The sequence below is a fragment of the Zonotrichia leucophrys genome, chromosome 5, assembly GCF_028769735.1.
Source record: "Zonotrichia leucophrys gambelii isolate GWCS_2022_RI chromosome 5, RI_Zleu_2.0, whole genome shotgun sequence".
Taxonomy (NCBI): domain Eukaryota; kingdom Metazoa; phylum Chordata; class Aves; order Passeriformes; family Passerellidae; genus Zonotrichia; species Zonotrichia leucophrys.
In genome coordinates, this window is record NC_088175.1 from 55,334,132 (window position 1) to 55,356,974 (window position 22,843).

Genomic DNA, 22,843 nt, shown 5'->3' on the forward strand with positions numbered 1-22,843 from the left:
CTCTCATGTTTTTGCAGCCATTGTGGAAAAAAACCTTTCACCCTGAAAACAAGTCATTAAAAAAAAAAAAAAAAAGGAAAGAAAAGAGAAAAATCTAAAGCTGGAGCACAAACCCAGTTAGTCATATGCCAGAAATAGAGTAAGAGAGCTATGAATGTGAAGGATTCCACCTGGTTTTGCAAATGTGTGACATGGGAACTCCAGCAAAACTAGTGAGGCTCAGGGAGTCAGGGGGAAAAATTGAGTTTCAGAGCTACATCTAGACAGAGCAACTCGCTGCCAAGTCCGTCATTTGTGTGAGCCATGGTTCATATGTGGCCCCAAAAGGAAGCTAGTAACACACCAGAGATCAAGGGTGTACCTCTTTCTGGTGTTTATAACTCTTGGTAGGTGGTGTTAATTGTTCCAGTTTGCCTTTTGGGGTACAAAATGAAAAGAACTGCTCTGTGATGCCTGTGGGAAGGCAGTTACAGCAAACTACAAAGAAGAGATCCTCTGTTTGCCCATGTGAAAGCCATGGACTGTATTTGCATCATTCATCTACTGCCAGCTAGATGGGAAAAGCACCAGTAGATGCAGGAGATGGGTAGTTCCAATGGTGTTGAGTGTGTTTGTGCCTGGATCCAGGTCTGGATCCCAAAGCTGTGTGTATGGAGAGGGGGACAGCACTGCAGCTGAAGAAGGGCCAGTGTCTCTCTTCTTTGGGCTTTTATGCTGTGACTGGCCACATGTGGAGCCACTGGGCAGGCACAGAGCCTCTGTGCACTCTGAACCCTGCCTCAGCCTCCACGGGCTGACTGAACTTAAGGCATGCAAGAAATAGAATTATTGCACGTAAGCAAAAGAAAATGGAGTTATTGCACCTATTTTTCTGTCCCATTTCCCAGTTCTTGTACACCAAAAAACCTTATTGTCCTGACAGTCCCACATACCAGTTTTTATGGCAGCGGGATGGATCACAGTGCCCTGCCAAACACACACTCCATGTGCACGGCCCAAGCAAAGCTCTGGCTGCAGACCTTGCCCTGAGGGACCCTCTGTCACCTCTACCTATGAGTTTTGGGGCTGGGAATGTTTCTTACAGACCAGAGGCCAGCCCTTGGCCAGCCCAAGCTGTTTCACTTGCTCTGGGAGCAGAGCCCCCTGCCCCACACGGACAGACCCACCTCGGTCATGGACCATTCTCCTCAGAGCTGGATCACCGGTGCATGAGTGAAATCTTGGTAATCCCCACTGCACAGGCTGGCAGCTTTTGCCATGAGGAAGGTCCAGCTGGAGCACAGCTGGGCTGAGCAGCCCATGGTGTTGCACTGGCCGTGGATGTTGCTGCTCTCGAGCCGACCCGCTGGGTGACAGAGAGCGCGGTGACGGGAGCTGCACAGCAGCTGGGTTAGTGCAGGGACAATGGCTTCTCCTTCTGAGAGCTGCTGAATGTTTTATCCTGTCCTTTGCTTTGTGCTGGCAATTAGCAGAAGCAAGGCAGACGTGGTGCTGCTCGCTGCTCCGCGTTCCACTGAGCGCTCAGAATAGTCTTTGTTGGTTGGGACCACAGTGCGGTGTTGGAGCTGGGTTAAATCCCAGGAACACCCTTATAATTGACACCAGCTGGGTGTAAATGAGCACTAGCACCCAGGATCAGTGTGCCTGCCCCAGTGTCACATGGGGAAGGAGCTGTATGTGGAGCAGCTGTGACCCTAATGAGATGGGGATTCACCAGCGGTATGCTGAGATTCACCTCCCCGCTGATAACGTGGCAATCAGCAAGGACCATGGACCACAAGAGATGTGCAGCCACTTAGGAAGCACCTTGGCATGCTGGATTGCTGGTCAGTAGCCCAATAACACATGGTTTGAAGCTGGAGCTGCCTGCAGAATGCAGAGCACAAAGCCTCCCGAGCCCGTGAGTGTGGTGTAGGCGCAGTCAGAATCCTGCCATTTCCCCACTGAGGAGATGAACCATTTTATTAATGGTATGAAATTAAAACTAATGGACAAGAAAACTGGGTTGGAGCTAATGACTCAACATCCTTATGGCAATAATTATATCTATCAACAAAAGCGGCCTTTGGAAAAATAAATAAATGAAGCTCTCAGAGTGGTACCAAATAGACTTTTCACTTGCATAAAGAGTGCAGAGATGAAAGCTGTTTCCAAAGGGAAAAATTCCCATGTATTAGCATCAACCCACTCTTTGCTGAGTAATCTGTTTCTATAAACAAAAAAAAAAAGAAGGCAATTCAAGCAGAGTGCATTGTTTCTCTTTATAAACAGTCCCTATAATCCTAATTTCACATTTAGGCCTATATGCTGCCTACTCTTGCTGGTCTAAGTCACCCTTTGTTCAGTAAGTTTCCTCATGGTTTGTGAAAGTACATGTGTAAATCTTCTCAGATGAGCAGGCTGCTGACTTCTGCTGAAAGAAAACCATCACTTTACTGATGTTAAGTTGCATGTTTTTGTCATTTTACACACTACCATGGCACTGTCCTCTCTACTACTTTTCTTTGTACCCTGAGTGTGGTAGTTGAGAAGAAGGAAGGGCATCCAAATTCACTGCATAATGCACTCACCTCAGGAAAAACCATCATGTGCCTTTCACAGGTACTGTAGTTGGACTGATCATGTTATTCCTGCACAGATCCCAAAGACAAATCTGAAATAGGCAACTGGCAGTTAATAAACAGCTGGAATCCCAAGCAAGAAATGGTAAATTCAGTCTTAGGACTACATAGTTGGTTTATATGAATGTTAGGAAGGACGTGGAAGCACCACTGCATGCAAGTATTTGATCACCAGAAAAGCAAAGCATCAGAATTTCTTCCTGAAGTGTTCTCACAGTCAGAGAAAACCTCTTTTTTTCATTTCAGTGGCAAATGTGAATGGCTGAATTAGTCTGACTGAGTTTTAACGGAATACTTTATCCTAGAAATGGGCTGCTTCTCTCTCTTGTGCTCTTTCTTCCTAGAGGAAATAATTGCTGATAAGTGGAACTTGTAACAAAAATACAATATGAAGTAATTTTAATCTAATTATTTCACCATTGGATGCTCTGTAAATTATTTACATTTTTATTCTTTGTACTGTGCTATATCCATTCCTCATAAGAAGAAATTAGATATAAACTGCCTTAAATATAGTGTTTTCCTAAAAGTAATGCCATTTGAATGCCTTAGAGAATCATAAAAATCCATACACAGTTACACAGCTACAAAATCCACTCTGAATTTGTTTGTAAATAAAAAAGTAAGGTGTGTGACTGTTGGGGGGTCAGAACAATCCCCCAAATGCCCAGCCTTGCTGCAGCTCAAGTTCTTTGCTTCATATCCTGCCCCTGGTAGGAATGGCTAAGAACTGCTTCTCTGCTTTGCTCTTACCTTCTCCTTATTTGAAAGTGGTTATCTTCTCACATCAGACTTCTCTAAATTTAAACAGACCCAATTCCTTTCCTGGTAGGTCATGTTTTCTAGATCTGATAACTTTCTTCCTCTGGATCCTCTCCAGAGCTTTGGCGCTCCAGCTGTGGATTTGCACTGCTGAACAAAGCAGAAGGAAAATCCCATGGGCCTGCAACTTTTCAGCCCTTCAGAGAAAATCTGCCATCTGCAAATTTAGAATTAGTTGGTTTGCACTCATCTGCTCATTGCCATCTTAATGTTTATAAAAAGCTTGTTGGATTCCTCGTTCCATTGTTTTTACATAGCTGAGGCTAAGAGGAGGTTGTTCATGAACTAAAAATATAATGTATTCTTAAAAATGTAATTTACCCCTTCAACACTCGCAATCTCTACCTCAAGAATTAAGATTTTTTTCCTGAAAGACAGGTTTTAGAAGGATAGATCTGGCTGTAAGAATGATTTGGTAGCAATCTGCATCTATTTATAGTGAGAAGATCAGTGTGGATAACAACACTGGTGCTCAGTGTCAGAAACACCTGAACTTGATCCCCTTTAAGCACACACAGTTTAGAAGACTTGGGAGACATGATGGGCTTTTTCCTCAGACAGCTCACAGAATCAAGGCATGTTTTCATTCATTCTTGAGTTCCTGCTGCAGTATCTGCAGAGCATTCATCATTTTCCAGGCTGGAGTTGCCTGATGGTACAGAGAAGGCACCTGCACACTGAAATTCAAGGAAGTAAATTAATCAAACAAACAGAAAACAAATTAACTTTTGGAAGATACTGTAAAATAAGACCCAGCTCTAGTGACTTTTGAAAGAGAGCGTTTCCATGTTAGTTCATTGTGCAGATATTGGAGCATACGAGAGTATCAAGGCCGTGGATCTGCACTTGTTGTATGCTCCTGTGAGGAGCCACTGATCTCAGGTGTTGGTGTGTGAGCAGCAGCTTTCTGGGCAAGTCCAGGTTTGCATTGCTCATAAAGTGAAAGGCATAAGAGAACGTTTTGTGTAGGTAAAGAAGCCATTCCCTTGAGGAGCAGATGCAGTTGGTTTGAGCTGAACACTTTGGTTTGATGGGTTCTGACAACAGCTAGCCTGGTTTCTCTGAGATTTTAAAGTAATTTCTCAAGTTTCTGCAGTGAGTGAACACAATGACAGTAAGTCATATCTTACAGCTCACCAAGCTGTCTTGGATGGCCTGGCTATAAAACATGTTTATAAAATCCTCTGTTGCCCCTAATGGTTTCTCTGTGATATTGTGCTGTTTGACAGGAGGACATACCTCCATCACACAGAGAAAAAGTGTCTTAATGACTGCATGAGGAAAGCAGATATATTTAGAACTGACTTAACTGCATAGAGTAGAAAGCAACTGCAAGACAGATGCATTTGGTGTGCGGCTCAAAGAGTTTTATGCACAGGGGAAGCTGTCTTGAAATGTGTAAGGCTGGTGTTAAAAGGAAAACTCTGACGAGAGACCACCTAAACTGCAGCAGTGTGCTTTAATCTTAGAATGTACAAAAAGCTGAGCCAAAATCTTTTGGGTTTGGGTTGTTGTTCATTTTTGTGGGGTTTTTTTTTTCTTCTCTATTTTTTGTGAGTTTGGGGCTTTTTTTTTTGGGTTGGTTTTCTAGGTAGTGTTGATGTGTTTTAATTTTGTTAACAGTAAGTGCAAACAGGGAATTGGATCTCTGAAAGTTAACATGATAAAAAGCAAGTACAGTTCTCTTCAACTTGATCAGTCATGTGTACAATCTCTAATTTTGGCCAGGGGAGGTGGGGCTAATTGGCCCCAGGAGCTCAGCTCTTCCTCTGCTGAAAGCTGCCATTGCAAGATTTGGGGTTTACTAATACAAAGTAGGCTCACTTTTAAAAGTTTTTTATAATTGTAAATTGGATTGTAAATTGACATTTTGCATGTGAGATTTAGAGCTCATTAGAAATATGCAAAAAAAGCTCATCTGTTGACAGCTTGTATTACTTTTGATAATCGTGTTGAACTCCATCATAGCAGGTCTGAAGTTTTTATCACAGCTGAGTTCTCAGAATTCAAGCTGAGGAGGAGGTGGAATTGCCTTTTGATACATAGAACTGAGCTGGAAATTATTAACTGAGTTAGCTCATTTTTTTTTCCTGAAGTAAGAGGGAGCCATTTAGCAGTTGTAATACAAGGTTTTTTTCCTCCTTGGCCCTCTGGCTTGATCTGCAGTGTCAGCATTCACCAAAATGGAAATTGCTCCAAATAACCTTTAATATGAGAGGTTTTCTTCCACGCCCCTATTGTAGAGATGTTCTGCAAGGAACACTTGGTTATCTTATATTTTAGAGGCTGGAATAATAGCTATGAGTGCCTCAAGATGATATCCAAGTAGGTAAAGAGGAATGGGAAGGGAGATAGCACCTAAGTGAAAATTCACCCATAAACACAACGCAAGATATGACATGACTATCAAGTAACATTAATTACTTTAGAGCCTCACTGTGTTCCTTGTGCATTTTAATTATTATTTCAGCATAATGTAATAACAAGGGCTGGTTTGTGAGATGATAATGGGACTCGAGGCTATGACTGTGGCAGGTTTTGTAAGCAGAGGGTGGTTGAGCTGGGCAGAAGCTGCCCGTGGCTGTGCTGGGCAATGCAGGGCTCAGGGAGGGGAAGGATTTCCTGCTGGAGTCACCTTTGGAAAGCAGAGCCAGTGATGTGTCCCACCCTGTGCTGACTTCTGCTGAAGTGCTCCTTGTGGTTGGGTCATGTGAGGCCAATGAAATCTCCAGCAGCCATTTTCCCCTGCACTATTGCAATAAAACTGACCCCTCCCCCTAATTATCCCCATCAACATTCAATTACCTCTCATTTACCAAAGATTCCCCTTCTCTGTGAAGGCTTAAGTGGATGTGATTGTTTTTGTCAGTTGTTTCCCAGTATCGCTGTGCTCATGCTTGGGTAAGTCTTGCATACAAAATTGAACTCTTCCAGGGCTTGAATCAACCCTTCAGCCTTCTGAGGGTTATGAAGGATGGGGTTTCACTATTTTACCAAGGTTTACATGTCCCTTTGAGTGATGACAACTCAAAAATTTTGTGTCCTTTGGATTTCCTGGACAGTAAGTGGTGCATTTGGCCAGAGTTCTCACCCATTACATGTGTGTGGTTCCCTGTGAATCCATCTGCTCCCTCATTATCAGTTATTAAAAGGCATTTGAGACAATGATTAGCCTGGCTATTAGGGTGGGAAGGCACTAACATTTTCCTAAGCTGTGCTGAAATGTTCAAACCAATGCAAAGTCAAGCAATGCCTCTCTATAGAGGCAGGCAAGCAGGGAAAATGGAGTTAATGGGAGCCCATTTCACACCTACTGATCCCTCTGAGCTCCGGGTAGAGCCTGGAGAAGTGGAAATACCCTGTGCTCTGGATGTCAAACTGGTCCTGTTGGTTTGTGAGAGCCTGCTCCCAGGTTCCCCAGCTGCAGCTCTGTTTTTTTGCAAGACACCTTGGCCTCCAAGGGACCGGACCGTCAGGTTTTGGTTATCTCCAGTGATTGGCTGGCTGCTGTAAATATTTCCCCTTTCAGGCAGTTCTCCAGCCTAAAGGTGTTTAGTCAGAGGTGTCATGGCCTTCCACGTACACCTTCCCCTTCTTCCTCCATGGGGTGAATGCTGTTCTGCTGCTTTTCACCTCCTGAGACCCCAGTGAGAGGCATGGAGGATGGAGATCTGTGCAAGGGAAAGCCCCTCTCTTCTGCCCTAGCAGAATAAAAATCTTATGGTTTAGGGGCTTTGAGTGTTTAGCCAGGGAACTGGGTTTTTAACTGTGTTTGTAGCTCGTGCATGCATGTTTGAACACTCCCATCCATTTAGAACTGTTAAGAGTCACCAAACTTCTTTTTTTCACAATAAAACTGCATTATGCCTAGACATGTTGAGCCAAATCTGTTCCTGGTGTTATTTCACTGACTTCCCGAAGAATTACACCAGAGGTGAACGTGGTCTGGTATAGCAGCTTTTTTGCCTGGAGCAAGTCTTTACAGCAGAGTTGTATTTCTCTCAAAAATATAAAAGGAACTCTGACAGATCTGCAGCTCTGCTGGTGTGAGCAGGTGCAGCTATATTAAATTATTTCTTATTAAATTGATTCAGCAACTTGAAGCTTGTAATTTTTGTTCTGCTGTGGTTCTGTGACAGAGACCTTTTAAATCAGGCAAAGCATATATCTTCTCTTGTAATTCCTTGCTCCGGTATTATCATTTTAAAGGTTTCTTTTTGTAAGTAGCTTGGATTCTGATTGTGTTATTTATTTGGGTAACATCTGAAAATTAAAGCTTTTTCCAGTTAATTACATTGAGCTGTGGCATCACTGCTATAATTCCATTTAATCCACTGACATCCGGATGAATGTGAACAATAGTTTTTGCTTTTGTTTTTAGGTTCAAATGGTTTTAAGCTCTGGTGGTCACTCTGGCATAAATCAGTGTGTTCCTCTTCCAGCAGTGGCAGTATTCTGATTTCCCCCTGCCTGAGCATCTGGATTTTTATTTTAAGGGTGCCAGTCTTCAGCCAGATGCAATGTGTCTGTAGAGTTTCCCCCCACTTCAACTATTTGTGAAGAATAATCTGATTTTCTATGCCCTCATGCAATTACAACAGAAAATGCAGTAGAGCTGCCCATCTGACAGCATTATTGCTCCACCTCAGCTCGTTTGAGGTAGCATGGTTATTAATTTTTCACTTTTCCTGGGTGCATCCCATGCTCGCCCTGCTGCCGTTACTGCTCAGCTGCTGTTCACCGTTAGCATCAGCAGCAGGCAGGAATGTTTGCCTGCAGTTCCATGCCTTTAATGCCTCTCTGGGTTGGTTGTTTGTGTTGCAGGTTTATTCCCTTGAAGACTCCAGGCTTAGGCTTGGAGACCCCAGCCATCACCATTGAGCCCAGCAGCTGGAGCGGCAGCGAGAGCCCTGCCGAGGACATTGAAAGAATGAGTGATTCTGCAGATAAACCTATTGACAACGATGCAGAAGGTGTCTGGAGCCCTGACATTGAGCAGAGCTTCCAGGAGGCTCTAGCTATCTATCCACCGTGTGGGAGGAGGAAAATCATCTTATCAGATGAAGGCAAAATGTATGGTAAGTGGTGCACATTTAGCCTTTGGAAATAATTGTTCCAACATGAGAACTGTAAAGCCCAGCTTGTTTCTACACAATGTTCCTGGTTCTGGTTTTGGTGCTTTTGGAGGAAATCTGTGAAGCTGAGAGAGCTCAGCTGAGCTGGTGCTGTGTTCAGGACTGTCCAAGCCATTTCCTCTCTGCTGACATTAGGAAAGCAGTATTGATACAGAGTTGTCCTATTTACCTCATATAGCGGTGTGGCCAAATGTGAATATTTAAAAGAGGCATTTAATTGTGTCGCTCCTCAGGTGCACAAAAAAAATCAGGCATTTTTCTCTATTTTTCACTGAATAGTGAAGACAGGGAAGTGGGAAGTGCAGCCTGTGTGGTGGTGTGGCAGATCATGCAGTCCTGAACTGCAAAGTAATGAAGTTCTTGTTGCGTTCAGGAGCCTCCCTATGAACGAGGCAAGTTAGGGGTGCTTTTGTGTCTTTTCTCACCGGTTTTTCCCCACTTCCCTGCGTGCAAACTGCTCTCAATCAGGTGCCAACATTCGGTAAATAGCCGAGGGGTGCCGACATCTCCGTGTGACAGCTCTTGTGTGACATCTCTGTGTGACATCTCCCAGCCGCTGCTCCGAGCTCTCTCTCGCCCCATCCCTCCCTCATTTCCATTTTCCAAACTCCTCCTTGGGGCCGGCAGGGCCCTTGCCCGTGTGCCCATGGCTGGGAATGGGTGGCCGTGCCCGGGGATGGAAGGCCATGCCTGGAGATGGGTGGCCGTGCCCCAGAGGTGGGTGACCGTGCCCCAGAGGTGGGTGGCAGTGCCCTCGGGGTGGGTGGCAGTGCCCTCGGGGTGGGTGGCAGTGCCCCAGGATGGGTGGCAGTGCCCCAGGATGGGTGGCAGTGCCCAGAGGATGGGTGGCAGTGCCCAGAGGATGGGTGGCAGTGCCTGGAGGTGGGTGGCAGTGCTCTGGGAATGGGTGGCAGTGCCCGAGATGGGTGGCACCCGAGTGGGGTGCAGCCCCGAGGAATGGATGGCAGTCCCGGATGGATGGCAGTGCCCTGGGAATGGGTGGCCGTGCATTGGGAATGGGTGGCCGTGCCCTGGAGGTGGGGGCAGTGCCCCAGGGGTGGGTGACAGCCTCGGGAATGGATGGCAGTGCCCAGGAGGTGGGTGGCAGTGCCTGGGGGTGGGTGGCCATTCCCCAGGGGTGAGTGGCAGTGCCCTGGAGGTAGGTGGCAATGCCCCGAGGATGGGTGGCAATGCCCCAAGGATATACCCGAGGTCACTCGCTGCTACCTGGCGGGGCAGATGGCCCTGGCCCCGGCCAGATGTTGCCGCAGCTGCCCCCAGCTGTGCCCGGGCACTTCCGGGTGCCCCGCTTGGTCCCTCCGCAGCTGCCGTGTCACCCCTGCGGCCACACCGGCGTCCTGTCCGGGTAAAAAAGGGTCAGGATGAAGCTCTCAGCTGCCCTCGGCAGAAAGTTCCCAGGCCAGGATTCCTGCCTGGCTGCTCGCCTTCACCCTCCTCCTCCTCCCGCTCGCCCCCTGCCCCGGGGGATGGAATCACTGCCGTGCTCCCTGCTCGCCCCTCTCCCCCCGTTGGGATTGCTTCTCGGTGTTTCCTATGGAAAAGCTGCTATTTTTGGGCTATTCTCCTATGGAAAGGGCAGATGATTTGCCTAATTAGGAGGTTGTGCTCCTTCTAGGAGTGTATGAGCATGTATATACAAACAGGCTCATTGTGTATTTATGCTCTAAAGCCTTTACGTAGGCTGGAACAACCCATCAGCCAAAATAAGGGTGGTTGTATTGTTTTTGGTTTTTTTTAATCAGGATCCCTAGAACCACACTAGTCACCCCTGAAATCTACATTTTGGTGATTTGAAGCATTTTTTGGTGCCATTGTATACATTAAAGGAATTAACATATTTATCCATTCATTGCAACAATCTCTGATTTCGTTTAATGGTTCCTAATCCTTGAATGTTAACATTTGTTGAATTATATATGTATAAAACTATTTGTGCATATCTAATTGCTGATTAATACTGGTAGCTAGTAACACCATAAGCATAGGCATATCTCCTATTTATCCTAATCCTAAATCAAATATAGTTAATTTTCAATCAGAAAAGGAGCTATGTGTGCTTGATGCTGAAAACTTCACTTAAAGTGTTGCCCTGACTGAGCAGGAAGAAATGTGTCAGGAAGTGCAGGGGTACTGTATGAGCAGAATTTACATCCTGACTTTGCAGTGGATGAACTCATGTTTTCATTCTTCAAACTGAGTGACTGCTTTGTAGTGTTTGAGGATTTATTGAAACCATGCTAGGTTTCTGAGGACTTCCTAATAGAGTCTTATGGCCCTGAGAGCATAATTGTTCTCCAAGGATTTTGAAATCAAAACAGTGTAAGTGTTTTACATTCTGTGTGGCATAATGAAAATAATTTAATGCCTTTTAGTGGCATACCAAGTTTATTTCACTTACAAGAGAGACACTGCAATATGGCCAAGCTTCCATAGTGTTGGGGGATACTGTAATGTGTCAGTAATTCATGGGCCACGTAAGACAGAAGGTCAAGAGAGCACCATTTCATTTTCTAACTGAAATTACCTTTAGATATGGGCACCAGAACAAATCTGATCTTTATGGAAGCAAATATAATGATCACTCTGTGTGGATTAAGTTAAGCAATTGTAGTTTTTGATCTTTGGAGGAGGACTTTGAGAAGGGCTGAGATTTTGCTTGAAGAAATATTTTAAGTCTCTGCCTTTGATTTAATGAGGGCTTTGCGACATTCATGTAAGCAAGCAGCCAGAGTTTCTTCACTGTTCTTTGTGGTGGTCTAAAAATCGTCCTTAAATTGGCGTTTCTAAGAGGTTTGTGTCCAGCTGGCTGCAGGGCACCCAGGGCATTGCTCAAGGAGGACTGGGAGCACTGGGATCTGTGGGTGGGGGGTGGCCAAGGGGCTCTGTGCCCTGGTGAGAGCAGGGATGGGATGGGAGAGCTGCCCCAGTGGCACTGGGCACATCTGTGCCTCCTCCAGACAGCCTGAGTCACCTCACTGCTCCTCTGCAGCTGAGACCTCGGGTGAAGGAGGGAAGGATGCTTCCCTCTCCCCGTGCCTTCCCGAAAATGTAACTTAAGACACAAGAGGATGACAAGAACAAAAGACTTTCGATCCTGTCCCCACAGGAAAGGGTTGCAGGGGCCCCTGGCTGGGGAGAGAAAAGGGGATGTCCTAACATTTTAGTTCTTGCCTTGGGGCATCCTCAGGCTGCAAAGACAAAGCTGTGACCTCTGCAAGACCAGGAGCATTTCAGGCTGGCCCAGGGTTATGGCTCCTTGAAGGAACCCTCAAAACAAAATGAAAGCTTAAGGAAACTCTTGGTTTTAAATTTGTAGGAAATGATTGGGTAAGAAGCAAAGACACTTCTTTTGGTTTGGATGGACAAATTCCAGAAACTAGTTTTGAAATTCTTGAGGGAGAAAGGGAGTACATGGTAAAGCCAAGGACATGTGATAAGTTTCCTGCAGGAAAGCTCTATCCATCACTCCTTTTCCCTTTTCCTTTGAGAGGGAAGTTGGGAAGGTCTTATAGTGTTGGTTTTGCTCCTGGCACAGTATTGACTGAAAGTAAGTACAATTAAAAAACGGTGAGGAGATATAAATGTGGAGGCTTGAAGGAGGATAGAGGAACACATCTATAGATTGATGCTCACACTGTTTGTGGAAGCAGTCCAGTGTAGGAGGAAAGACTGAGTCCTTAGACACATTTTCATCTGCCTTGCCAAGGCATTGGCAAGGTTTTTTTCATCTGCACTGTCTCAAGAGAAGTATTGATCAAACACAAATATCACCCTCTGGTGCAAGTAGGGCACCCTGTGCTTTGCCTTGTGCCTCAGAGATCCCTTCCAATGAATTTCCACGTCCTTGTTTATGCAGCTCATGGTGAAACTCCAGCCCATTAGAGGGCATTGGCTGTCCTGTGTTTGTGCTTGGTTCCCGTTGTTGGTCTGTTACTGCTGACAGTTTAGTAACCTGTAGCAATCCCTGTGAACTCACTTATTGGCAAGGTATTTGCCTGTGCTTGTCTTTGCTCCTGAGAGTGTTTTGGAAAAGATTACAGGAATGAAAGCTGCTGTGAAATGCAGCCCTACTTTTATCCCTGGTGTAACACTGAAGTCACTGGAGTTACCACGGAATTGGATTTGGGATTTGGCTCTGTCTGCACTTTTTCTTTTTTTTCTTTTTTTAAAAAAATTAGATAGAGCAAGATGTGGCTTTAGCGCAGCTCTAGGGACAATGCCAAAGTGCCATAAGTGCTAACAAGTGGAATATGCCCCCAGACATCTTGTTATCAGCACTGCTAAATTAGCCTCAATGTAGTAAAGGTGGCTTTTGCCTTTAAGACAAGAAAATAATTTCATAAAAAAATTTGAGGCCTGTAAACTGCCTTTCAGTTGCAAATTTCCATTGAAGGTATTCATCTCTACAACAAAAGTGCTTATGAGTATGTAGTGATTATTAAAAGGAAGTTTTTTTAGCATGTTTAGTAGTTTTACAGAGAAGAATGAGTACTAATTAATGTGAGAAATTGCACAGCAGCCTGTCAGGACTCTGTATGTTTATTAGGTTATATATAAAATCTCTTGGCATGCACTGTTAAGGGAAAAGGATACTTTCATAAAAATTTCTGCTCAGATAATAGAATTTTTGTACGATGAGTAATAATAGTCTTCATTTCCAAAGCACCTTGTGCAAATTGGGTATTAAAATTGAACTTTGAACTAGAACATTGACAAAAGAAATCCTATTCTGTGGGCTTGCCTGATTCTCTATCTAACTGCCATTATTTGGTGTTTTTCTGGGTTTCTGTTAGGAAACTGTGAGGTAAATAGCTTTATGAAGAGTACAGTAACATGTTACAAATTATTTTTACTGTTACTTTTAATTTTAAAACTTTAATTTTAAAGTTCCATGCAAGTTGCTGCCTCCATAAAGACATTGTTACCTTATAAAGTTTCCACAGTGTTAAATATATTTGAATGTGAATAAGGTATTTGGAGTGATGAAATACCAGATGTGAAGTATCAGGTTTCATGTTTATTCATCTGTTCCTGCAATCATTGTACAAAGATACGCTCTTGTATTTATTTCTTTTTCCCCCTTCCTTTTTTGCTCTCTCAGCAACACGCACCCAATGAACGCAGTGGAGATGGGACTCCTTTTCTGAAAGGCATTTTTGGGTGTTTCAGGTTGTAAACAAAAGTGTCCGAAGCACTCTGGGCTTGCTCGGTGCCCGTGCTGAGCAGGGAAGGGCAGGAAGGGCCACAGAGAGGTGTCTGCTGGAGAAGTCACCACTGAAATTGCTTGGGTTGGGAGCAAATCTGCCTCAGATCGTTTCTGCAACGTGCTGATGTTCTTGCAACATCAGCAGGCCGTGCAGGATCTGGTTTTGTGAGCCCAGCCCGTGCAAAGGAGGGGTTGTTGCTCGATCTCGAGGATTTCTGAAATGTGGGGGAACAGGGTTTAATCTTTCTCCATGGGCTTTCAAGAGTAAATTGTCAGTGCTTTGAGATAAAGAGGCAGAGTCTTCATAAGACAGAGAATATTTTTCTCTTTTTTTCTTTTTCCTCTCTGCCATAACCTGCTATCCAAAAGAGAAAATCGAGGTGGGACTATGAGAGCTGTGTGTGATGAGGGTCTCAACTCCTACCTGGGGAGCAGGCTGTGTAAGCAGCACAGCTGAAAGTGTCAGTAATGTTGTGGAAGGTACATGGCACAGCCATGGATTGAGTATTCCATTGGCTGTGTTGGGCTGGGAGGATGATGTATCCCAAAGGAAATGGGGAAGTATACTAAAAAGTTTTGCTGAAAAATTGCCAATCAGAAAGAGCAGGACATCCTTTGAAAGTGATTTTTAGCACTTGGGCTTTGTCCTCTCTCTGCTAACCATGTTCACTTCAGTCACATATTTTAGAGGAAACTTAATGGCAGAAACTTGTGTGTAGCCTGTTCATGGGAAAGACAGAAGTGTGGCTGCTGCCCCAGCTTGCCAGTGCTCAGTGAGCACTGCATGGAGCTCCTGAAACTGAGTAGAAGCTACCAGGGCACGTTCAGATCAGGCATTTGTCCACTTCAGAGTCATTTTGTGGCTAATCCTATTTAAACAGCCATACAAAGCAGCGTAAGGCTGTGCCTTTCCTTTATGACACTGTTCCTTTGGTAATATCCTTGTTTAGAACTGACACACGTTAACACGAGAGCACTGAAGTGATGCAACCTCACTGGAACATCCAGGATACATTTAGGTGGTTGTCTAGTGTCATTTGTATTAGCTTGTTTTTCTCCCAGCACTGGTTTCTCCAGGTGAACTTGTGATGCTGCCATTGCAGAAGGCAGAGTTTTGCAGCTTTAAGAAATAGCTGTCGTGCTAGGAGGTAGTTCAAACAGCCTTGATCAGGCTGATGGAGTGTGTTAGTTGGTTGCACAGTACTGAGAGATCAAGATAATTGAAAAGCCTGCACGTAGATAGCATGAAAGAAAATTGACTTGTTGATTTGATCTCATTCCTTGTAGACCTGGGTTTGCTCCTGGGGCAAACACCTTCTCATTGAGGAAATCTGGGGACAGCTTGAGTTGGACAAGTAAGGCCCACTTGGGCATTCATGATGGGCTGTAAGGTTTGAATTCCTCTTCATGGGGCCAGTATGAGACTGTGGTAGAAGTGTCTGCACTTCAAACACCAGCTGAGTTATGTCACAGGGTCCTGGAGCAGAGCAGTGAGTGACCCACATCCCCAGCAAGGCCTGACTGTGGGAGTGACGGGGGTTGGGATGGATGGAGATGAGAGATCTCTGAAGCCAGGTTGTGGAACTTGGGGTTTATTGCAAAGGGCCTGGGTGCAGGGCCCTGCTGGGATTTGGGGTTTATTGACAAGGGCCTGGGTGCAGGGCCCTGCGGGGAGCTGCCAAACACAGCTCAGAGCAGGGCCCAGAGAAGAGAGGACAGTGGTAAAGAGGATGAGAGAGAAAGAGAGCAAAGTTCTCATTCCAGTACAATAAATCTTTTCTCTGTTGAATATTCTAATTCTCACTAACCAATCTAGTACAAGATACAAATCCTATAGCATTTACACACAGCCTATAAGAATCATTACATTACCATACTATGTTACATTTTAAACCCTAAAAACTCCTCTTTGGACCCCTTCTGCCGAGCTGTAGGGTCTGCTCTGACCCTTGGGCCTGTCTGCAGGCAGAGGGTGTTGTTCCATCAAAAGGGGATTACCTTCAGCTAGCCACAACATTGTTTCCAGTTGTTCAGTAACTGAGGGATCTCAAAGCTTGCTTTCATTTCAATCTTACTTATAGTTTCTATATTCTCAAAATCTTTTGCCAGACAATCATATTTATAAGGCTTTCCTGTTCATCTTCCCCAACACCTGACATGGGCATGGGGAGGGTAAGTTATGTCCATGCTGACACTCTTGTTCTGGGCACTCTTGTGGAAGCAGAAGAGGTGAAAAACTTAAATATTGGGTTTTTTTGCGAAGAGAGAGACTTGGACAGTGCAGGGAGAATTTCACATGACCAGCAAGAGAAAAAAAATATTGATCAAAATTTGACTCCTTAGCTGCCAGCACCATCACCGTGGTTTGCACCTGCACCTAAGAGTGCTGAATTTGGGCAGTCCTAGGTGGCTGTTCAGGATGGACTAGGGGCCAGGGAGATGAGTGGTGAAAACCAGACATCTGAGCCAGGCTGGAAGGGAAATTCCATCCTAATGTTCCCACTGTTCCCTCAGGGGCTTTGCTCCGTGGTGTGATAACAAAATAACACTGTGGGGAACAAGGAGCAGTGGGGACACAAAGAAATTTCACTGAATCTTTGGTTTTCTGGGGACATGCAGTCTCCTGAGAAGTGGGTTTGTGTCCCACCCCACACCTCACAGGGGGGATCCTGGGCTAATTCTTGGAGAGTAAATGCTGTGCTAGTTGTGACATGAGTCTTACACAATTCCCCAAGGGCCTGCTATTCAAAATTAATATGTATCTTATCTGGGTCTTATGGGGATTTCCTAACAGATGCATGAAGGATTTTCTTCCTTTTTTTTTTTTTTTTTGTGGTGCCCTTGAGAAGTTGCATCAATATCATTGTATGAATATTTTCCTATCCTACAAACAATTTCATGTGGGGCACTTGGTCTGGAACATCAGACAGAAACACTTCAGGCTCTGGATTTCCAGATGATTCAAGTCTGGAATTTGAGTTTAAGAAATTAGACACTAATGGATTAAGAGTTTACAGACTTCTAGTAGAAGTAATGGTTTAGTTAGTGGAAAAAGGCTCCTCAGCAATTTTTCTGGTTTTGTTCCAGGCATAAAAAGTGTTTACACTGTTTCACTAAGGAACATGTTTTTGTAAGCAAAAATAATACAAATTTGGGATATGTATGTGATAATTCCATTTCATGAATGCTCTTTTAAACACACAGAAGTAGGATGGCTTGTTAAAGCTAATGTAAAAGGTACAGCAATACATCCCAAATTCAGGAGGGAATTGGAGCCCTGAGAGGGCACTGCACGCTGTGGGAGTTGCTGGGATGCCAAACACCAGCACAGTTTTACTTGCAGGGACCTTGTCTGGTGTCACTACTGCAACTGCACAATTCCAGCCTCCCCCAGCAGCCATCCCAGCTGGGCCAGGCCTCCCAAGCATTTCATGCTTTTATTGAGCTCTCCTTTCTGCCTTGAAGGGGGCAGGCAGCTTGCCAGAGGTTTCCAGGTGTTTGGGCCTTCAAGGAAGATCAGGTCATCAACCCAAGTCCTTGTTTGGTTGCCCTCCTTGGAGGAAGGGACCCAACAGGCAGGGATGGATTTGGCTTGGATTGGGTCTTGGTTTCTCTGTAGGCAACCGTATCAACCTTGATGCCTGACAGTTTTGGGCACAGCAGCACAAAAATCATGCCTGGAGGTGTGAGGGAGCATATTCCAGTAATCTGAGTGGAAGTAGGTGAGGTGAAGTATGCTGAGTTTGCATATAACAAAGAAAATGCTTTTTCAGTTTGCCTGATCATTGCAGCAGAGCTAAAACATCTGAAGCTTATTTGCCTGAAGCTGCTTTGCTTTTTCTTACTTCTACCTTAATATAAACTGGTATTTGGTTAACATGGAAAAGAAAAGGATTAATGAAATAAAAATCACAGTTTAAATTGTGCTTTTTGTCATGCTAGCAATGCAAGTGAGTAGGGAACACAGATGAGAAACTCATCTTCAGCTGTTTGGATTCGGCAGCAGTTTTACCCCTAAACTAGCAGGTAACACTGCTCTCTTAGACATTGAGAACAGGAAAGTGTTAGTCCAGCTGGGTCCCAATTTCAGGGACTTGGGGACAGCAGGCTGGATACTGTTGACAACTAATAATTTTCCACAGTGAAAGTAGTCTTTGGGTCATTTTAGCAGGTGCCTTCATGTGGCCTGGTAACTTCAGCATTTAATTCTTTGAACAAGAATTGCATTTTCATTTCTTTAGTTCTTCCTTGGATGGGCTGTCAACAATAAACCTTTCAGTACAATTAATGTTGAAAGAAGCGTTTTCCTAATAGCTGCATATAAATATATGCACATACCTATATGTGCAAATAGGTTTGTGTGTGTGAATAAAAAGTGTTCCAGCCAATTAAAATGTATTTAGGAGTCCTCAAGCAGGAGGTGTATACACAAGGAATTGTCTACCTCTCAGCTGGGACCTTCCTTTGCTTTGGCAACTGAAAGCAGCCTCCCCCGAGAGCGCTCTGGGAAGAAATAGTGTGATTCATATTTGTAGCTGTTATTAGGTAGGCATGTGGGCATATATTTAGATAGGTGAGGTATGCAGGCATACATTGTGTGCTGCATATTTAGGCTGCAGGGGTATTTTTAGCTGCAGGAGGCCCAATCAGCAGCGTGCTGAGGAGAATTGCTGTAAGGGATCGCGCTCGCGGGAGCCGCCCGCAGAATTTTCCATCCTGCCATGCAGCGAGCAAAGGCCACTGGAGCTGCATAGCTGGGTGGCCAGAGGAGTGCCATGGACAGGTGGGACAGCTCAGAAAGCCCTCTGGCCTGGCTCTTGATCTCCCATGTGGGAGCAGTTGTCCCAGGTGCCACCTCCCCCCGAGCCCCGTGAGCCGACACACGCAGGGCATGGCCTGAGCCTGGCACGGGGGGTCAGCAAAGTGGGCAATAATGGGGGACATGCATTAGGGCTGGAAATGCTGAGCAAAAATTAAAATGAGGTGAAATAGCCATTAACAACACACTTCTGTTAAAATCCCGAGACAGGAAATTTTACAAGTGCCCTTGCCCAATAAAGGAAAGCGGCCTAGAGGGACTGAATAACTTGTCTGATGTCATCAGGGGTTTTATAGCAGAGCTGGGAATTGAGCCCTCTTTCCCCCAGTGCCATCTAAGCTTTAATGCTGAAGGGGGTCCTTTCACAGCTTATCCAGTGACCCTTGTGGGGTTTAGGGCAACTGTGGCCAATCCATGTTCCTGCTCCACATCCTGTGTGGGGGGAGAGCTGCATTTCCTGAGGGTGCAACCTCTGCATGATGTGACCACAGGATGCCTTGCTCCTGGAATAAGGGACATGACTAAATGCCATTTTATTATTATTAGGCATTTGCTTAATACAGTAGTTCTTTGAAACCAAACAAGAAAAGGTCCTTGAGGTGCTGTATGCTATATTCAAATAAAGGAGAGCCACAAGGAGTCTAAATATGGAGAAGAGAGAGAGAAAGTGGATGGGAAACTGAGGCAATATTTAGCCCCATATTGATGCTCCCTGAGATATTGTACAGAATAAGAGAGGCTGCTGAAAATAGGATAATTTAATTTGTTCATAACATTATTATTCAAGGAACAAAAAAGTATGTAGCCTTATCCAAAGAAGTAACCTAAGAGGTCTTTACTCTGTGCCAAACTAAAATTCTGCTATTTAATTACCGATTTAGAAAATATCTTGGGCTCAATTTCCTCCTCAGTCGCACTGTTATAAATCTAATGGAATTGTTAAAGATTTATGGCAGTATAACTGAAGGCAGAATTGGGTCCCTTATGTTTGAAACTTAGTTTGCCACAGAAGTAATAATTCCTGTTTTCTAGGCAAGAGTTTAAGAATTTTGCAGACCTCTGCTTCTGTAAAAGAAATATGAACTACAGTAGTGTGGGTGAGTGATTAATGCTGGAGGGGATGTCTAGGGGCAATCCGAGTTGGCTGGTGTGGAAAATCCATGTGCAGTTCAGATTTAGGATCTGTTTGCAGATGCCTCATAATTCAAAATGTCAAAAAAACCCCAAACCTTAGGCCTTCATGTAGTAAATTAATATACTGTGTGTTCAGTGTGCAGCAGGCTTTGCTGAAGTAATACCCTCATATGAGGTGTGAACTCATCCCATTCCCTTTAGTAAGGACTTAAATTCAAAATTGATTGTGACTCTTTACAGCCTGACAGCATCTAAATCCTGTTAAAAAAAATAAAATCCCAGTTTTGGTTTTATTTAAATCATGTGTATAATGACTTAAAAAGGAAAAATACTGCCTTATTTATCCAGACCTAAAGAAATCTAGTGTTAGAGCAGATCTGTTTTATCCACTGGCTTGTCATCTCTAAAGCAAGGGTCTTTCTAATGGGCTCTTGATTGTTTTCCTCAGCTTCCCCTTAGGAGAAGAGCTGAGCTGTGGAGGATTTCAGGGGTGAGTTAGGCTGTGCTGTATCCTGTTTGGAGGTGCCTGCTCTGGTACAGTGTGTGTGAGCAAACCCTCTCCCCCCCCACAGGCTGAGCAGCTTGGGGAGCCCTGGTCCCTGCTGGGGGCTGCAGGGGATGCTGAAAGCAGGGGCAGCTTCCCCAGAAACACAGGAACACACTGTGTGAGCTGCAGCTCCCCAGGAACACACTGTGTGAGTGCAGCTCTGCTGCTCTGGGTTTACAGCACTTCTGACGAGTTTATGCTTCTTCTAGAGGGCTGTAGGCCTGCAGTGCATTGTAGGCATCAAAAGGAGCTATAATAGAAAACGAAACCAGATTATGATCCCTTGGAAATGATATTATTCAGCATCTGTTCAGAATTGCCAGTTTTAATTTAAGCCCAGTATTTAGGTCCAATGTACATTTTTGAGAGCTTTATTTAGGAATGGATTGAAGAGTTAATTATTGTAACTCAGCCCCCAGTTTCTCCACTTCCTCTTCCTCAGTGGTGCAGTGGGATAGGGCGTGAGGGCTGTGATCAGTTCATCACACATCTTTGCTTCTGCTCCCTCCACCTCAGGGGGAGGCTCCTCATATTCTGCCCCTGCTCCATGGGACACAACTTCTCCAAAGTGATTCCTTCCCATGGGCAGCAGTTCTTCCTGAATTTCTCCAGCTTATTCCTAGAGGATAGGCTGAGAAGAGTTCAGTCCTTCAGGATGGCCTGCTCCAGCATGGGGATCACAAGTCCTGCCCACAAACCTGCTCCAGCACGGGCTTCTCCTGGGGTCACAGCCTCCTTCAGGCATCCACCTGCTCAGTGTCCATCCTCATGGTGGGTCTCAGCATCCCTGTGCCCTCCCTGTGCTCCCCCAGGGCTGCAGGGCAATCTCAGCATCCCTGTGCCTTCCCTGTGGTCCCCCAAGGCTCCAGGGCAATCTCAGCATCCCTGTGCCCTCCCTGTGCTCCCCCAGGTCTCCAGGGCAATCTCAGCATCCCTGTGCCCTCCCTCCCAAATCTGTTCTCTCAGGAGCAGCAGCACTGTCGCTGGTGGTGCCGCAGTGCCAGTCTCACAGCTGGCATTGGCTCTGTGAGGTTTGAGGGCAGCTCCTGGCAGCTTCTCACAGCAGCCACCCCTGCAGCCCCTCAGTGCCCAACCTGGCCACGCAGACCCTGTGCAAACAGTAGCTCTGAATGAACATAAAACAGTTCAGTGTTCAGTGCAGTCCTGACTTGATGCGTTGATTCATGATACCTGTTACTTTTAAGTATGGGTTTTGTTTGTTTTTTAAATACTGGCAAGTAATTAACTAGCTAAAAATGAGTTGAAATTTAAAGGAATAAACCCCCCTCGTTGTCACTGAGGTATTTTGCAGCCTAAGCACAGGCTCAGGTATTCCAGATATGATAGATGTGCAGATTGCATAAGACATTATGCATTGCACTCTCTAAGATACAGAGTCCTGCCTGCCCTTAAACCCTTTGTTCTCTTGGCTGAATGCAGTTAATTAGCAACAGTCTCCATAGCAACTGCCTCATAGTACAAAAACATTGTCTCGTTTTTGCAGTTTAGCTTATCACACTGTTTACCTGAAGGGCTTTTCACTGCGTTCAGTCTCATTTGAGTTGGCTACGTGCCTGCTCGTGGAAGTGAATTGTCAAGATAGAAAAACACCATGGCAGCAAGATGCTGAACAGGGCCCTCTGTGTGGAACCAAAAACATTGAATAAGTTCTGTGGAAACAAGAGTTGAAGTTTGCAATGATTTATGTCCAGCTTTAAGGCACGTGACTTGCCAGGAATACAGTGCATTTTGAAATAGTGCTGTACCTGTGGGCCTGTTTCACAGACTGCCCTACGTGGTGTAACATCCTCTCAAACCCTCAGAGGCACAGACCTTCATCAGGGCCATCAGGAAACCTGCATCCCTCCAAACCTGGGCCCTTCCAGGCAGCTCCAGCTTGTTCTTTAGGAGGATGCTGCTGTACCCTGGTCAGATGTGTCCATCCATTTTCCTTTATATTAGTGACATTTCAAGGGAAACCTGTAAGTGCTGGTTCCACATTATAAATTAGTTAGGAAGGGAAGAGGAAGATCTGTTGTGGTCATATAACGTGCTGGAGATTGAGATATATTCATGCCAGCCATCACAGTGGTGTTAAAATACCTGCTGTGTACTCCTGTGACTCAGGCAGCTACAATGGGCTCAGATTTGTACTAATACCACTTTGTTGGTGTAGGATGACGTGTTTAAATCATGTTTGAACTTTAGACAGAGGTGTGCCCACATACTCACACCCCTCTGAAGAGGCTGCCTGGGAGGTGTGATGTGTCATTGAAATGGCACTGAAATTTAACTGGTGTCTCAATCCAGTATTCGTGTCTGGCCTCACACCAGGATGGTGCTGCACGAGAGGCCATGTGAGAAGAACTGTTTTCTTGCTCATTAATCCTTGATTTGTTGTGGTTTGTTTGTTGTCTTTTTTTTTTTTTCCCTAAGCTGGCAGTGGGGTGGATGAGAGGCTGAACTAGACTGAGGTAATTCTCATTTTATCCTAGGCAGGGCAGAAATCAGGACTTGTCCTTCAGCCACACCACCATG

The 22,843-nt window shown here is 45.0% G+C and overlaps 1 protein-coding gene across 4 annotated transcripts in view; it reads left to right on the forward strand.

The window, feature by feature from the left end:
- TEAD1 (TEA domain transcription factor 1) overlaps positions 1–22,843 on the forward strand; it is a 151,421-nt gene that overhangs the window by 43,244 nt on the left and 85,334 nt on the right. For 2 of the 4 annotated variants that reach the window (XM_064715739.1, XM_064715740.1), the window contains one exon: positions 8,268–8,521. In XM_064715739.1, the coding sequence (XP_064571809.1) occupies positions 8,374–8,521 (148 nt within the window). In that variant the 5' untranslated portion in view covers positions 8,268–8,373. Of the gene's footprint in view, positions 1–6,327; positions 6,345–8,267; positions 8,522–22,843 lie in introns of those variants that run through there. The other 2 variants (XM_064715741.1, XM_064715738.1) reach the window with 2 other exon arrangements.